The following is a 19,322-nucleotide window of genomic DNA, read 5'->3' on the forward strand; positions in this document are numbered from 1 at the left end:
AATTTAGAAACAAAAAACGATTTTTTTATTTTTCAAAATACAGTGGACCCCCGCATACCGATTTTAATCCGTGCAAGAGGGCTCATTGGTATGGGAAATAATCGGTATGCGAATGAATTTTCCCCATAAGAAATAATGGAAATCAAATTAATCCGTGCAAGACACCCAAAAGTATGAAAAAAAAAATTTTACCACATGAAATATACATTTTCCTACACACAAAGAGAAGGATACATGCACAATAGTAGAGTAGTACAGGCACAGTATATATTGTGCATGTACTACTCTACTAAATGAAGAATAAATGACACTTACCTTTATTGAAGATGCAGCAATGACTGATGAGACACTGTGTCCTGGGAGTGCCTTTTCCTCCTGAGTACTGTAGGTCCTGTTTGGCATTTTCTTCCAGAACAGGCCTTATCACACTGTGTATGTCACTACGATTCTTAAATCTCTCAAACCAACCTTTGCTGGCTTTAAATTCACCAATATGAGCACTAGTTCTAGGCATTTTTCCCTGTTCACCTGGGTGTTAGTCGACTGGTGTGGGTTGCATCCTGGGAGACAAGATTAAGGACCCCAATGGAATTAAGTTAGACAGTCTTCGATGACACTGACTTTTTTGGGTTATCCTGGGTGGAAAATCCTCTGGGGTTAATTGTTTCTTGGTATATTCTCAATAAGCCACACCAACAACAGTGCTACAGCAGCAGCAGATGATGCTACAGCAGCAGCAGCAGCTGACAGTGCAGCAGCAGCAGCAGCTGTACCACCAATAGTAGCGATGGTTGATTGGGGTTCATTATACAACCTGGCCAGCTCGGAGACACGCACTCCACTTTCATACTTATCAATGATCTTTTTCTTCATCTCTATAGTAATTCTCACCCTTATTGCTGTAGGGTTGGCACTAGAAGCTTTCTTGGGGCCCATGGTCACTTATTTTCCAGATAAAATCACCAAAAACACTGTAATAATACGAAATGTTATGATTGTATGCTTGGATGCTACCGCGGAGGCTGGCTGATAAACAATGCCACCGGCGGAACATGTGAGGCTGGCTAAGGCGCACATTGGACGCGTCTCGGACGAACAGCGGTGAGCGGGTTTTTAAGCGGTATGCGAGGCAAAATTTTAGCGATAAAATGTATCGGTATGCGGATTAAACGTTATGTGATGCCAACGGTATGCGGGGGTCCACTATATTCGGAGTGCCACGCAGGTGAATGTAGAACTATGTTTGGACAGTTTAAGGGTTGATATTACTCCCAGTGTCCACTCTAAAAAAAAAATCTTCTGAAATGGGAGAGAATCTTTTCCTTAAGGTACAGTAGACCATTGTTTAATACGGTTTCACTTGGCATGTTTTGGTTATAGCACGAGTGAAGAATTGCGGCATATTTTTGCATAACACTTTGTAAAATTAACTAAACACGGCTCAGTTTGTGGGGGGGGGGGGGAATTTGGAGTGTGCGTCACCCACGGGAAACACTCTGCTTGGCTGTGGGTTAGGCCACTGAGTCAACAGGGGAGACCTACCGTCATCCCCTGCCACCCCCACCACCCTTGTCCCAGTCAGTGCATACACCTGTAGGACCATCCTCTGCTAGGAGCCAGTTGTGTTTATTTCTGTTTATGGATTGAGTTTAGATCTTTTAATTGCCATATCTTTAATCTGCCAAGCAATAATGGCACCCAGTAGGCATACAAGTGTTGCTGAAAGTGGCAAAAAAAGGTTTAAGCATTTAAGTCTCAGAGTTAACAAAGAAAATAGATATTAGACAAAAGACAGCCTGTGGCCATAAGTCAGTTAGTTTAATATTATCTTTATTATGCACCCCATACCCATCCTGTGGGCGGTAGTCAAAAGATGACAGAGGTACATACAGTGGACCCTCGACCAATGCTGGCATCGTCTAACGATAAAATCGCTTAGCAATGCATTTCTGTGTAAAAATATTGGCTCGGCCAACAGTGAAAAACTTGGGTAACAACATTTGTCCTGAACACGTCAGCCTGTCTGTCCAGCCTGAGTGCCTTAGCTGCCCTGCCTTCAGCTAGTGTGCCATTGTTTACAAGCCACGGTGGACGGTTCCACGCATATATGCAATACATTTTGTATTATTCCATTGTTTTTAGTGCTTGTAACTGCTAAATAAACCACTATGGGCCCAAAGAAAGCTTCTAGTGCCAACCCTGCGGTAAAACGGGTGAGAAATACAATCGAAATACTATCGTACCACGGTCAGTTGCTGCTGCACCACTGTAAGCTGCTGCTGTACCACGGTCAGCTGCTGCTGCTGCTGCACCACCATCGGCTGTTGCTGCACCACAGTCAGCTGCTGCTGCACCACCATCAACTGCTGCTGCACCACCATCAACTGCTGCTGTACCACCATTAGCTGCTGCTGCACCACCATCAGCTGTTGCTGCACCACTATCAGCTGTTGCTGCACCACCATCAGCTGCTGCTACACCACCGTCAGCTGCTGCTGTACCACGGTCAGCTGCTGCTGCACCACCGTCAGCTGCTGCTGCACCACCATCAGCTGCTGCTGCACCACCGTCAGCTGCTGCTATACCACCATCAGCTGCTGCTGTACCACGGCACGGTCAGCTGTACTACTTGAAGATGCGGAGAGGGTGTTGTTGGTGTGGCTTAACGAGAAACAATTAACCCCAGAGGGTTAGCTGCCCAGGAAAACCCAAGAAAGTCAGTGTGTCATCGAGGACTGTCTACCTTATTTCCATTGGGGTACTTAATCTTGTCCCCCAGGATGCAACCCACACCAGTCGACTAACCCCAGGTGAACAGGAAAAAATGCCTGGAACTAGTGCTTATAATGGTGAATTTAAGGCCAGCAAAGGTTGGTTTGAGAGATTTAACCCTTTACCGGGCAGGCTGGCTTACGCACCAGTGTCCATGACGTACTAGTACGCATAAATTCTAGTGAATTCAAATCTAGTGAGAGAAAGCTGGTAGGCCTACATATGAAAGAAAGGGTCTATGTGGTCAGTGTGCGCAGTATAAAAAAAATCCTGTAGCACACAGTGCATAATGAGAAAAAAAAAACTTTGACCATGTTTTTGGATTAAAACAGCGACTTTGCACTGTATTTTTGTAGGGTATTTATTGTTGTATTCTAGTTTTCCTGGTCTCATTTTATAGAATGGAAGACATATTACAGAAATTGTGATGATTTTGATTGGTTTTACAATGAAAAGTACCTTGAAATTCAGCTCAAAGTAGTATAAATGTTCGATTTTTACCAAAGTTCAAAAGCAAACAAATCATGCTAAGCGTCCAATACACGTCAATTTGTGAGTCTAATATTCTTTCACAAGTGCACCGATATTATTTATACCATTTCTACACTAATGCAGTAGTCTGCATAACAGTAAATCTTCTATTTTTTTGTGAGAATAAAAATTCAAAGTGGAAAGCAAAAGAAATGTAAGAGGGGCCTGGGGACGTGACTAATGAACAGAGGAAATGTTATTTTAGTGCCCGGAATGTCTTTCTTCTTTATTCTGGACTCTATTTGGAAATTGGCATCTTTTGAAATTTGTGTGAAATTGGCAAAATTGCTAAATTCTGACCACTGTATTGGATAGTTGAAATCGGAAGGTGGTGGTTTCTTGTACTCATTCGATAGAAAAAATGGAGTTCTAGCGAAATAGTTATGATTTTTGTCGACTAATACATTGGAATTGGCTGAAAATAGGGCTCAAAGTGGGCAAAATCGCCGATGCATAAACATCATCGAGACCGCTAACTTCGTGAGAGCATAATTTCATAAGTTTTCCATCAAATTTCATACTTTTGGTGTCATTATGATCGGGAAAAGATTCTCTATCTTTTCATAAGAAAAAATAATTTATTTTTTTTTAAATTTGGGGGACCCTGAGAACAAATCTCTGAGAGGGCCTGTGGACCCTGAAAGGGTTAATGACATGCCCATGCACTCTGCCCCAGGTCCAGACTCGTGGAACTCCATGTTCATCAAGAATTGCAAAAAGCTCCTATCGCGTGCCATCAGCATTTTATGGAGAGGGAGCATGGACACAGGGGGTCATCCCACACACACTAAAAACAACAGACATAACCCCACTCCTCAAGGGTGGCAGTAAAGCAACTGCAAAGAACTACAAACCAACAGCACTAACATCCCATATCATAAAAACCTTTGAGAGGGTTCTAAGAAGCAAGATAGCCAACCACTTAGATACCCATCAATTACACAACCCAGGGCAACATGGGTTTAGAGTAGGTCACTTCTGCCTGTCCCAGCTACTAGACCACAATGACAAGGTCCTGGATGCTGTAGAGGATAAACAAAATACACATGTAGTATACACAGACTTTGCAAAAGCTTTCAACAAGCGTGTCCATGGTGTAATAGCACACAAAATGCGTGATAAAGGAATAACAGGAAAAGTTGGTAGATGGATCTACAACTTCCTGATAAATAGAACACAAAGAGTAATAGTAAACAGAGTAAAGTCCCAGGCAGCCATGGTAAAAACCTCTGTTCCACAAGGAACAGTACTCGCTCCCATTCTATTCCTCATCCTCATTTCAGACATAGACAGAGATGTAAGCAATAGCTCCGTGTCTTCCTTTGCGGATGACACCCTGATCACCATGGCAGTGACCTCCATCGAAGACACTGCGAGACTCCAAGCAGACATCAACCAAATCTTCAAATGGGCCACTTGAAACAATATGAAGTTCAACGAGGAGAAATTACAACTACTCGGATATGGAAAACTTGAAGAAATTAAAAATGTGTCAGGGTATATGACAAATTCTAACCATACAATAGAGCGGAAAAGTAATGTGAAGGACCTGGGAGTCATAATGTCAGAGGATCTTGCCTTCAAAGACCACAACAATGTATCTACCTCATCCGCTAGGGAAATGTTAGGATGGATAATGAGAACCTTCAAAACTAGGGACGCCAAGCCCATGATGATTCTCTTCAAATCGCTTGTACTCTCTAGGGTGGAATACTGCTGTACACTAACGGCCCCCTTCAAGGCTGGCGACATTGCAGAGCTTGAGAGTGTACAAAGAACCTTCACGGCACACATAAGTGTGATAAGGCACTTAAACTACTGGGAATGGTTGAAGGTCCTTGATCAGTATTCCCTTAAATGCAGGCAAGAGAGATACATGATAATATACACCTGGAAAGTCCTGGAGGGATTGGTACCAAACCTGCACACAAAAATCATTCCATGTGAAAGCAAAAGACTCGGCAGGAGATGCAACATTCTCCGATGAAAAGCAGGGGCGCCACGAGTACACTGAGAGACAACACAAGTGTCTGGAGCCCAAGACTGTTCAATTGCCTCCCAGCATACATAAGGGGGATTACCAATAGACCCCTGGCTGTCTTCAAGAAGGCATTAGACAGACACCTAAACTCAGTACCTGACCAACCGGGCTGTGGTTCATACGTCAGCTTGCGTGCGGCCAGCAGTAACAGCCTGGTTGATCAGACCCTGATCCACCATGAGGCCTGGTCCCAGACTGGGCTGCAGGGGCGTTGACCCCTGAAACCCTCTCCAGGTAAACTCCAGGTAATATACACTAGAATGAATAAAATACATGTCGTTACGTATGTGGCTAGTGGTGGTGACAGTGACCACTGTTGTTGGGGTTTATAGGGCCACCACAGTGGCCATTCCTGCTCCTGACTACATGTGCAGAGAACCTAGGATAACCCAAAAAAGTCAGACAGAGTGACTTATAATTGCTACACTCTTAATGGTACACTTAATTGCTACACTCTTAATGCTACACAATGCTGCATTTAATTGCTACACTGTCACTGACTCCTCCTGCTTTAGTACTGTACACATCGTAGAAATAGTACGCTGGTACTGCCTGGCCAAATCCTTAACCCTCCACCTAGTTTCTTTATCTATGATTTCCTGCTTGAATTCCATGGAAATCATCCTCTTTTTCTTCTCAGCACTGTCCTTTGCACTTGCTTTCTTAGGACCGATGGTTAGAAACAAGAAATAACTGCACGAAACGTAAGGAAAACACGAGAATTCCCTCCACCGCGAGGGGTTGTTTTGATACATACTGCCATCTTGTGTAGGCGTTCGGAAACTCACTTATAGTATAGGGTACAACAAGGTTGCTACCAGGGTACAACAAGGTTGCTACCAGGGTACAACAAGGTTGCTTTCAAGGTACAAGGTCTGCCACTGCTGCTTCATGTTGTCTGCTGCTGCTGATTCATGTTGTCTGCTGCTGCTGCTGCTGCTTCATGTTGTCTACCACTTGTGCTTCATGTTGTCTGTCACTGCTGCTTCATGTTGTCTGCCACTGCCACCTCGTGATGTCTGCCACTGCTGCTTCATGATGTCTGCCACTGCTGCTTCATGTCTGCCACTGTTGCTTCATGTTGTCTGCCACTGCTGCTTCATGTTGTCTGCCACTGCTGCTTCATGTCTGCCACTGCTACCTCATGATGTCTGCTCTCACTTTTGCTAGCGTGTTGAAGAGCTTTCCAATATGTGAAGGTTGAGGGGCAGTGCCAATCGGACAGGTATTGGATGGTGACATCATTTGTTTACTCTTGAGCATCGCCAAAGAATCGAACATTTCTGCTACATTGAGCTCAATTTTCTTTTCATCTTGAAACCAATCAAAATCATATCTATTTCTGTAGTATATCTTCCATTCTATCAAATGAGACCAAAAAAAAACAAGAATACAACTATACGAAAATATACCACTAAGGGGAGGCTAATGGCTGAGAAGTGAACTCTGTTATTTATGGTCTGATTTCTTTCATTTCTGGTGTACATTAAGAAACATCTTCCCATCATACATTGCCCAAGTTTCAATAAGATAGTCCAACAAACAACAGAGATCCAGTTCCCTAGATCAAAAGCAAGAGCCCCTCACCAGCATCAAGGAACCTCCCTTGAGGCCTGCTCGCATCTGGAAATTTTGCTAGCGTCTGGAAGCAAAAAATCAACTGAGCGACTGCTCGTATCTGGAAAAACTCACACGTGGACGCACTCGTAAGTAGAGGTTCCACTGTATTATTATTACTATTATGGTGTCTCAAGATATAAGATACTCTTACTGATTTTAATGTCTATCTGCATGCCAGCACAGTGTGTAAGTTTATTTAGGTACAGGTATACGTAAGTATAATTATCAGAATACGTATATATATATATATATACAGTGGACCCCCGCATAGCGAACTTAATCCGTGCAAGAGGGCTGGTCGTTATGCGAAATGTTCGCTATGCGAATTAATTTTCCCCATAAGAAATAATGGAAATAAAATTAATCCGTGCAAGACACCCAAAAGTATGAAAAAAAAATTTTTTTACCACAAAAAAATGTTAATTTTAGTACACACAAACTGAAAAAGGCATGCACAATTACATGACACTTACTTTTATTGAAGATCTGGTGATGATTGATGGGATGGGAGGAGGGGAGAGCATTATCTTCTTACTGTTTAGAAGGGGAATCCCCTTCCATTAGGACTTGAGGTAGCAAGTCCTTTTCTGGGGTTACTTCCCTTCTTCTTTTAATGCCACTAGGACCAGCTTGAGAGTCACTGGACCTCTGTCGCACAACAAATCTGTCCATAGAGCTCTGTACCTCCCGTTCCTTCAAGACTTTCCTAAAATGGGCCATAACATTGTCATTGAAATAGTCACCAGCACGGCTTGCAACAGCTGTGTCAGGGTGATTTTCATCCATAAAGGTTTGCAGTTCAACCCACTGTGCACACATTTCCTTAATTTTTGAAGTAGGCACAATGGATTCCACAACTGGCATAGGCTTCTCAGGGTTAGCCCCAAACCCTTCAAAATCTTTCTTAATTTCCATACTAATTCTCACCCTTTTTACCACATGGTTGGCACTAGAAGCTTTCTTGGGGCCCATGGTCACTTATTTTCCAGAAACAGCACCGAAAACACTGTAATAATACGAAATATTCCGAGTGTATGCTTGAATGTTACCGCGGAGGCTAGCTGGTAAACAATGGGACGGCCGGCACATGTGAGGCTGGCTGAGGGCCCACATTGGACGCGTCTCGGACGAAGTTCGCTGAGCGGGTTTTTGTCTACTATGCGGGGCAAAATTTCAGAGAACAAAGCGTTCGCTATGCGGATTGTTCGCTATGCAAGGCGTTCGCTATGCGGGGGTCCACTGTATATATATATATATATATATATATATATATATGAAATAACTTTTAAAAACACTTGAAATTTTGGAAAGTTTCCACACATAATGGAGAGATGCAGTGCTCACGGAGCTCACGAAGAATGTAAACAAACCGGGTGGGGTGTGTGGTGACCGTATTAGAAAGTCAGGTGGGGGGGGAGTTGTATAGTGAGTTTTGGTCCGTATTAGCGGAACGCCACAAAGCAGGGCCCTACTGTATACGAGTTTGTGTGATGAATAACTGACTTACTTGACTGACAGACTTACTTGACTGACTGACTGACTTACCTGACTGACTTGACTTACTGACTGACTGGCTTGACTTACTTTACTGATTTACTGACCAACTTACTGACTTGACTGACAGACTTACTTGACTTACTTGATTTACTGACTTGACTGACTGACCTGACTGACCAACTTACTGAATGATTTGACTAACTTTATTGATTTACTGACTTGACTGACTGACTTGACTGACTGACTTAAAGTTAGACTTTTTCACTGAAGAGGACCCTAAAATGGTGTCTAGAGCAGCTGATGCCTTACTGTCAGTTGTATGATGTACTGCAGGGTAAAATAGAACAGAAATCCATTACAGAATTCATGCACAGTCCTGTACAACCATCGAATTCAGTACCAGAACTTCTACCATCCACCTCAGCCCAGTAGGGCCACAGCATAACTCTCCACTCTCTTCACAATCATCCACAAACACCAGCACCCACAATTCAAAGTAAGAAATATTATTATTTCTGTTACAGTTGTTGTCTTAAGCAGTAAAAACAACATAATACATCATGACAATGAACTACAATTACATTTCACTTTTATTTTTGTACGATCAGGTCTAAAAAAAAAGTAGTTCGGCCTTTTTGAGGCTTCCAGGAACGTAACTATATTTTTCTCATAAGTTCTTCAGTTTGTCTAACATGGTTTTTAACTGACACGGCGTTTTCAGGAACGTAACTACTATGTTAAACAACGGTCTACTGTAGTACGAAATTTGGGAGAAAACATTTCATAGCTGCAGGCCTAATCAAATGGGGAAGGGATTGCCATGTACTATAATGAATTCATATGCAGTAACTCTTCATGTATCAATAATGAATAGGGTGAATATATATTTGCTAATGATCCCTTCAAAGAAGTGGCTTAATGATAGTGCAGGGATCTTGATCCTTAGATCAAACCTGATAACCTTTCAGTCTGCAGGTGCCACCACATGATTCCTATTTGTTTATTACTTCCACTTAAATATAATAATAGTAATAATAATAATAATAATAATACCTCCATGGGGAAGTGGAACAGAATTCTTCCTCCGTAAGCCATGCGTGTTGTAAGAGGCGACTAAAACGCCGGGAGCAAGGGGCTAGTAACCTCTTCTCCTGTATATATTACTAAATGCAAGAGGAGAAACTTTTGTTTTTCCTTTTGGGCCACCCCGCCTCGGTGGGATACAGCCGGTGTGTTGAAAGAAAGAAAGAATAATAATAATAATAATAATAATAATAATAATATGAGAGAGTGGGTGAGATGTTATCAACAAATTTTGTTGAAAATAAGAAAAAGTTTTGGAGCGAGATTAACAAGTTAAGGAAGCCTAGAGAACAAATGGGTTTGTCAGTTAAAAATAGGAGAGGAGAGTTATTAAATGAAGAGTTAGAGGTATTGGGAAGATGAAGGGAATATTTTGAGGAATTGTTAAATGTTGATGAAGATAGGGAAGCTGTGATTTCGTGTATAGGGCAAGGAGGAATAACATCTTGTAGGAGTGAGGAAGAGCCAGTTGTGAGTGTGGGGGAAGTTCGTGAGGCAGTAGGTAAAATGAAAGGGGGTAAGGCAGCCGGGATTGATGGGATAAAGATAGAAATGTTAAAAGCAGGTGGGGATATAGTTTTGGAGTGGTTGGTGCAATTATTTAATAAATGTATGGAAGAGGGTAAGGTACCTAGGGATTGGCAGAGAGCATGCATAGTTCCTTTGTATAAAGGCAAAGGGGACAAAAGAGAGTGCAAAAATTTTAGGGGGATAAGTCTGTTGAGTATACCTGGTAAAGTGTATGGTAGAGTTATTATTGAAAGAATTAAGAGTAAGACAGAGAATAGGATAGCAGATGAACAAGGAGGCTTTAGGAAAGGTAGGGGGTGTGTGGACCAGGTGTTTACAGTGAAACATATAAGTGAACAGTATTTAGATAAGGCTAAAGAGGTCTTTGTGGCATTCATGGATTTGGATAAGGCGTATGACAGGGTGGATAGGGGGGCAATGTGGCAGATGTTGCAGGTGTATGGTATAGGAGGTAGGTTACTGAAAGCAGTGAAGAGTTTTTACGAGGATAGTGAGGCTCAAGTTAGAGTATGTAGGAAAGAGGGAAATTATTTCCCAGTAAAAGTAGGCCTTAGACAAGGATGTGTGATGTCACCGTGGCTGTTTAATATATTTATAGATGGGGTTGTAAGAGAAGTAAATGCGAGGGTCTTGGCAAGAGGCGTGGAGTTAAAAGATAAAGAATCACACATAAAGTGGGAGTTGTCACAGTTGCTCTTTGCTGATGACACTGTGCTCTTAGGAGATTCTGAAGAGAAGTTGCAGAGATTGGTGGATGAATTTGGTAGGGTGTGCAAAAGAAGAAAATTAAAAGTGAATACAGGAAAGAGTAAGGTTATGAGGATAACGAAAAGATTAGGTGATGAAAGATTGGATATCAGATTGGAGGGAGACAGTATGGAGGAGGTGAATGTATTCAGATATTTGGGAGTGGACGTATCAGCGGATGGGTCTATGAAAGATGAGGTGAATCATAGAATTGATGAGGGGAAAAGGGTGAGTGGTGCACTTAGGAGTCTGTGGAGACAAAGAACTTTGTCCTTGGAGGCAAAGAGGGGAATGTATGAGAGTATAGTTTTACCAACGCTCTTATATGGGTGTGAAGCATGGGTGATGAATGTTGCAGAGAGGAGAAGGCTGGAGGCAGTGGAGATGTCATGTCTGAGGGCAATGTGTGGTGTGAATATAATGCAGAGAATTCGTAGTTTGGAAGTTAGGAGGAGGTGCGGGATTACCAAAACTGTTGTCCAGAGGGCTGAGGAAGGGTTGTTGAGGTGGTTCGGACATGTAGTGAGAATGGAGCGAAACAGTGTGACTTCAAGAGTGTATCAGTCTGTAGTGGAAGGAAGGCGGGGTAGGGGTCGGCCTAGGAAAGGTTGGAGGGAGGGGGTAAAGGAGGTTTTGTGTGCGAGGGGCTTGGACTTCCAGCAGGCATGCGTGAGCGTGTTTGATAGGAGTGAATGGAGACAAATGGTTTTTAATACTTGACGTGCTGTTGGAGTGTGAGCAAAGTAACATTTATGAAGGGGTTCAGGGAAACCGGCAGGCCGGACTTGAGTCCTGGAGATGGGAAGTACAGTGCCTGCACTCTGAAGGAGGGGTGTTAATGTTGCAGTTTAAAAACTGTAGTGTAAAGCACCCTTCTGGCAAGACAGTGATGGAGTGAATGATGGTGAAAGTTTTTCTTTTTCGGGCCACCCTGCCTTGGTGGGAATCGGCCAGTGTGATAATAAAATAAAATAAATAATAATAATAATAATAATAATAATAATAATAATAATAATAATAATAATACTATGTGATGGTTTTTACCTGATGTTGACGGAGTATCCATCACTGAACTTGCTCTTCAAGTGCTGTGGTGAGCCTAAACAGCAAAACTTGCCATTGACCATGATGGCCAGACGAGTGCAGAGCGCCTCACACTCTTCCATGCTGAGAGTGTACAACACACAAATATGTTAATACACAAATATCTGAATTCCCTGCTCTCCTTTCCTGCCTGATCCTCTATCTTTAATCCCTAATTCCTTTATGTTTTCTAATGGACTCCTACCTTTCCTATGCGACTTTTATCTTGTCTTACATAACACTTATCTATCATTCCTGACCTCTGTCTTTTGCTCCCTCCTCTCCACCTTTCCTCCCTACTTCCTGTCTTTCTTAACTGACCCATATCTTTCCTTCCTGATCCTTATTTTCCTTACAGCCCTCCATGCCTCTATTCCCTGACTGCCTATCACTGCTCCCTGACCTCTCTCTTCCCTACCTGATACCTGTTTCATAAGAGCCTGACAGCCCACATTGTTTACTCTCATGCTGCATTCATGTCTACTCTCATGCTGCACTGAACTGCTTGTCAACTAGTGAGTCAAATGTCCAGCCTGCATCTAACTGTATCCTCTTTTCTAACTTGCTGTATTTTCACCAACTCTATTTAATCACCCCACAAAACTGAAGCTCACTGAATCAGTTTGAAATATGTAAAACTTTTGTAAATGACCATTGTTCATTAGCTGTCATCTTACTGTACTTGTGATTATAGTTAACTGTATAAGAAGTTCTACTCAATAGTCTAAATCTTATGTTCAGTACCATTTAAACATTAGGATTAGTTGCCTCGCAATGCACTGCATAATTAATGGCTTTCTTTTGTGCCTACCAATGTTATATTACATGTAAGCTACCTTATTTGTACCTTATTTGAAGTGGAAAGTCTAATACTGTTGAGGCAGACATACAATATGCCTTGGTATACAACCATACATTAAGACAGACCTTACCAAAACAGAGGTGGAACAGTAATTTACTACACCAATGGGATGAAATATATTACAGTATATTATCAGTCATAAGTTGCCCTCGGCCATAAGACTGGGTATACTACTTTCAAATAATCATGTTTTTGCTTAACCCCAGACATAAGATAGAAGTTGTTATATCTTAAGGCTTCACAGATGAGAGGAAATCCACAACTATCACCAAACTTTAGGTATACCTGGAGTATATCTGGAGGGTGTTCTAGAGGTCAACACCCTCACGGCTCAGTCCATGACCAGGCCTTACGGTGGATCAGTCTGATCAACCAGGCTATTTTTATGGGTTGCATGAAATCCAACATATGAACCATAGCTCAGCTGGTCAGGTACTGACTTTAGGTGCCTGTCCAGCTCCCTCTTGAAGACAGTCGGGGGACTACTGGTAATTTCCTTTACATATGCTAGGAGGCAGTTGAACAGTCACGGGCCCTTGACACTTATGTGCTATCTCGTACATCAAAACACATTTTTAGTAAACTAGTAAACTTAGTAAACTTAGTAAACTTAGCAAACCAGCTAGCCTACCTAGAAAATTTTTCAAGTGTACCAGAAGTAAAGCTGTGTTGAGGAAGTAGTGTAGCAGTGAGAAGTAAGGTTGTGTTGGGGAAGCAGTGAGAGGTATAGCTGTGTTGGGAAACAGTGATAAGTAAAGCTGTGTTGGGAAAGCAGTTGTACACAATGTGAGATCAAAATAATACAGTGGAACCTCAAAAATTGAACTGCTCCCAACACGACCAATTATGTAAGTGTATTTTTGTAAGTTCTTTTATAAGTTTATTTTTGCGGGTCTGAAATGGACTAATCTAATTTACATTATTCCTGATGGGAATAAATTCATTCGGTAAAGGCACTCGAACAGCCTTCTGTACCGAAGAAAGTTCGATATTTGAGGTTCCACTGTATAAAGAATAAGAATCAATTATACAGCATATGTACAATATATTCCAAGTGTAGCATTGTTGGTTTAAGTATTTCCCCATGTTTGAAGTGCTAAAACACCTCTTAATACAGTGGTATCTCGAGTTACAAACTTAATTCGTTCCAGAAGGCTGTTTGAGTGCTGATACCAAACGAATTTGTTCCCATAAGGAATAATGTAAATTGAGTTAGTCTGTTTCAGACCCCAAAAAATATACTTACAAAAGCATTTACAAATATACACTTACATAATTGTTCAAGTTAGGAGCTGTTTGAAATTCGAGATACCACTGTACTACATCTAATATCATAAGAAACTATTGTACATAGCATTAAACATTAAAAACAATTAAAAAAAACATAAAAACAATCATATCTTTAAGCCAATAAATTGTAAAATGTAAATATCACTGGCACATTTATGTTGCTGTTGCCGATGAGTGATCACGTTCAAATTCAAATTCAAAGTTTATTCTCTATAAGGATTACAATGCTGAGTTTACAGAATTTGGTTATTGTGTGGTTTACATGTAGTAAAATAATAATTACAGAGTGTACCACTAGAACACCTAGCATGGCTAGGCATTTCTGGCAGACTTAAATTAAATCTTAAGTTTAAAATATTACAAAATTATGAAGTAAGTTGGTATTATGGCTAAGTGACTAAATACTAGTTTGTGAGTTTAGCAATGTGAATGCTTTTGTTTTGGCTATACATAGTTTCAGTATTGGAGTATCACAGGCCAACTTATGACTAGTTAAGATTCATTAAGATTGTATAGTTTTTGCCTCAACACACTATAAAATTGTAAGGTTTTATCAGATTTCACTCATTTTAGTCTTATTTGATTCAGAAAAATGCACTCCTTCACTCTATAAGAGAATTTTTTTTTCAAAATCTTTCCATACACACAGGAATTTTTATTTCTGGGTATGCCAAAGTTAAGGGTTTAACCCTTTCACTATCCAGATCCCCATAATAAAATTTGCCCTCAATGTTCAAAAAAAAAAAAAAACAAAAAACAAATCTTATAGATTACAAGAGTATATTTTTGTGGTGGTAATAAAATAAAAAATAAATTTTCCCAGCATTACTTAACAAGATATAGAGGCATGAAGTTGACAGTTGATGACTGGCTGATGGCAACACTGTCAACTGCCATGCACTCTGCATTTTTTAAAATTATTTTTGTTCTTTTTTCCTTCGGGTTTTCTATTTTTTTACATTTTCCAGTAACTTTTGTGGCCTGTGAAACCCATAAAATGCAAATGTACATACCCACCCATTGTGTGCAACACAATACCTGCACTAATAGTGTCATCTATATATTGTTTACAAAACTTGTTTACAAAGCAAACACAGGTAATAATGTTTCACATTACTGTACTAATATTTACATACATATACACAAGCACTGGACATGTTCATAGAACTCCTGCAGTCTGTGGAAGTTTTTGAAACAGCATCATACACAGCAATGTTTTACACTCCTCACACATTAAACATGTCTTTGCACTTTTGTGGGCATCTTTTTGTGTGTGCACAGACGTAACAACTCTTCTGAGCCCATTTCTTCTTCTCTGTAGCAGGAAGTGTTGTTAGGAAGTGATCATCATGTCTCAAACTTAAGGGTAATTGGTGAACAGCTAGGGGGCGCAAGCATACTTCAGGCGTTTTGACCTGGTATTTCCATATTACATGTATTTGCCTGATGATAGATGAACAAGTGGGCATATGGTGGTCTGTTGCCAGTCCTCATTTGGTACATATTAAATACACTGAGCACTGAAATGTCCATGAGATGGAAGAAGAGTTTCATGTACCACTTATAACTCTTGCAATCATCGGATCCACTCTTCATGTCATATATATATCCACCAAATGAATATTACTGGTGTAATCAAGGATAGCCGCAGGTTTCAGAATGGGTTCATTGGTGTCTCTATTTACCCTTCCATTGTCTTTCATTTTTGTCGTGGTGAGTCGATGTCAAGAATGTCACAATGTCTTTGGCATGAAACATCTGCACCTCATTAGCACCAGTGCCTGCATTGAACCTGGGCATATGTTTACATGTACCATGCACTGTACCACACACATCTCATGTTCACAAACAGGAAATCACTAAGAGGCTTATATACCAGCTATCTGTGTATAATGTATGCCCCTTACCAAGATATGGTTCCATCACTGTTCCCACCTCATCACCTGAGATACCCAATTCCAGGTATATTTCAGTGTTTTGCTTCCTGTGTGCACAATCAGATTCAATATCAGACCAGATTCACAATCACACAACACAGACAGCTTAACACTAATGTGTTTCCTCTTGGGATAGCATATGGCGCACTACCAGACTGCATGCGCTGCCATATAAAGTGACACTTCACCGGAGAATATTATTCATCACTGTCACTACTCAAGTAGTCATCGATAGACAGGAAATCCAAATCCAAAGCACTATCACCATTACTCACATCTGAGCCCAGGCCATGGGAGAATATGAGCTTTTGCTTACAGCACTGTAGAGATAGATGTGTCTCATAGGAACCAGCCCGAGAAATCAATGGTTGTGGGTCATCAGGGTTTTCAGCATCAGCATCACTGAGCATCACTTTGTCACTAAAAGTTCAAAACCACGAAACTCATCTTCACTTCCATATATCTCACTGTTAAAACTGTCACTTGGGAGAGGATGTTCAATTCGCCTGGGACTGAGGGTTTTCTGACCACCAGGCATGGTGAACAGAGGGTACTGAATATGCTGTTCCCACAATGAACTGTGGGCACCCTGAATTTTTGTATACTGCTCACCTTGACCAACCAGACCCATTCTCTCATACGTAGGCCTACCTAAATTTGAAGCTGCTAAAATTTACGTATAGTTCTACATGGAAGACCCTGAGCTTAAAGCCATAAATGAAAAAACTGGCAAGAAATGACAGAAATTGTACACCAACTGAAATCACTTCTAGAGTGGAGGCACAGTCATTGGCCTCCACCCCAAAACAACAGATATTAGTGCCAGCAAACAAAGCCCTCCCCCCCCCACATACCATCAATACGACAACATTCATCCATAGTTCAACATGATGGCCAGTGAAAGGATTAAGAAGAGTAGGGAATATATATAAAATATATAAAAAGAAATTTCCTGCAATACCGGAATATACCTGAAGCAAGGTAAAAGATTAAGACAGGGTAAAAAATGAAAGAGAAAATTAATTGTTTTGTAAAAATATGTAAAATTTTACAAAGAAATGAATAAGTTCTGTTGAAAATGCAACAGATAGGGGAGATGATATAAAATAAACATGTCACACAAATCATTTGTACATAAAGAATATTGTATTTACCTATGAGAAGTGAGTATAATGCTCCTGCCAGAATCCCGAACAGATGCCAGGACATCCCAGAGTAATCTTCGTGCTACAGGATCCATTCCTGATGAAGGTTCATCAAGTAGCACAAGTGGAGGATCACCTATCAGAGCCACACCAGTGCTTAGCTTGCGCTTGTTTCCTCCACTTGACAAGAAATAATAACCAAAGAAATCAGAAAATATAACCAAAACTATAAGTGGTAATTTTGAAACAGACATACAGTGGTACCCCGAGTTTCGGCCATAATTCATTCCAGAAGGCTGTTATGGGAATAAATTCATTACCAAATGCATTTATTCCCATAACGAACAATGTAAATTAGATTAGTCCATTTCAGACCCCCCAAAAATACACTTACAAAAGCACTTACAATAATACACTTACATAATTGTTCGAGTTGGGAGCTGTACGAAACTCAGGGTACCAATGTATTATATATAATACAAACAAAAGAAAAGTTTATTTCTTTGCAAAGGTTACAATGTGTGTTTACATTTCATAATTTGATTGGTACAAAGAAAGCCACTATCATGCCGAGGCATTTCGGGCAGACTTAACCTAATATAGTGGACCCCCGGTTTATGATATTATTTCATTCCAGAAGTATGTTCAGGTGCCAGTACTGACCGAATTTGTTCCCATAAGGAATATTGTGAATTAGATTAGTCCATTTCAGACCCCCAAACATACACATACAAATGCACTTACATAAATACACTTACATAATTGGTCGCATTGGGAGCTGATCGTAAAGCGGGGGTCCACTGTACTTAAAGACTACTTAAGTATAGACAAACTTTAAATATTCAAATAGTACTAGAAGAGGTGATATGTTAGGGAGATAAGATTTTTTTTTTTAATGGTAGTTTTGAAAATTCTAGGTAGTAGGTTGGTAGACAGCAACCGCCCAGGGAGGTACTACCATCCTGCCAAGTGAGTGTAAAACTGAAGCCTGTAATTGTTTTACACGATGGTAAGATTGCTGGTGTCTTTTTTTTTCTGTCTCATACACATGAAAGATTTCAGGTATGTCTTGCTACTTCTACTTACACTTAGGTCACACTACACATACATGTACAAGCATATATATACACACCCCTTTGGGTTTTCTTCTATTTTCTTTCTAGTTCTTGTTCTTGTTTATTTCCTCTTTCCTCCATGGGGAAGTGGAACAGAATTCTTCCTCCGTAAGCCATGCGTGTTGTAAGAGGCGACTAAAATGCCGGGAGCAAGGAGCTAGTAACCCCTTCTCCTGTATATATTACTAAATGTAAAAGGAGAAACTTTTATTTTTCCTTTTGGGCCACCCCGCCTCGGTGGGATACGGCCGGTGTGTTGAAAGAAAGAAAGAAAGAAAGTTTTGAAAATGCTGGCTGAGTTAGTAGTTCTGGAGATTTCTGGCAGAGAGCTCCAGATTCTGGGCCCCTTTATGTACATTGAATTTTTAAAGAGATTTAACTGGACACAGGAAATGTCAAAGAGATTTTTGTGCCTAGTATCATGTCTATGGGTCCTATTGCAACTATCAGGTACCTGCTTTTTTATTCAGCAAATCTATTAGACAATATATCAAGCAACTATGTATAGTTGCTTGATATATTGTCTAACCATCAACATGACTACAGATGCAATAATTAGGATTTTTTCTGGATAACTGGGAAACAGACTAATGCAGATCTCTTACTTAGGATGCAGGATTCGCAAATAACCCACACTTAGGAGAGAAAACTTATGACGATGCTCTGGTTCGTCCTGGACTATTGTCAAGTAATAGTCCAGAGCGGACTGGAAAGTCATAACAAGTTTCTTCTTCTAAGTGCAGGATTTTTGTACATTATTCCATGCAGTGAATTTTTGGAAAATGCTACTGTATAAGATAATTAAAAAAGTTCATCCACATACTATTAAATTTTAGATGCACTTTTTCATATAAGAGAACTAACTGTATTATGACTTTATTCTTTAGGATGCAAGACTTTGCCCTGGGCCTGTAATATGAGATTTTTCTATTTGCATTTAGACCGATGAACCTTCCTAGTACTTGGTTGTCTAAAATAATCCAGAATACTGGTTTCCCATCTCAGTGAGACAGTATTTAGAGTTTACCTCCTATCTTTGGCTGCCTCTTCCATAAAATATGTACTAGT

The 19,322-nt window shown here is 40.6% G+C and overlaps 1 protein-coding gene across 5 annotated transcripts in view; it reads right to left on the reverse strand.

Moving 5' to 3' along the window:
- Abca3 (ATP binding cassette subfamily A member 3) overlaps positions 1–19,322 on the reverse strand; it is a 705,605-nt gene that overhangs the window by 28,574 nt on the left and 657,709 nt on the right. For 4 of the 5 annotated variants that reach the window (XM_070088958.1, XM_070088966.1, XM_070088973.1 and 1 more), the window contains 2 exons: positions 17,149–17,319; positions 11,867–11,989 (listed from right to left, as the gene is read on the reverse strand). In XM_070088958.1, coding sequence (XP_069945059.1) covers positions 11,867–11,989; positions 17,149–17,319 — 294 coding nt within the window. The remainder of the gene's footprint in view (positions 1–11,866; positions 11,990–17,148; positions 17,320–19,322) is intronic. The other variant, XM_070088975.1, reaches the window with a different exon arrangement.

This window comes from Cherax quadricarinatus, chromosome 2 (genome assembly GCF_038502225.1).
Source record: "Cherax quadricarinatus isolate ZL_2023a chromosome 2, ASM3850222v1, whole genome shotgun sequence".
Taxonomy (NCBI): Eukaryota; Metazoa; Arthropoda; class Malacostraca; order Decapoda; family Parastacidae; genus Cherax; species Cherax quadricarinatus.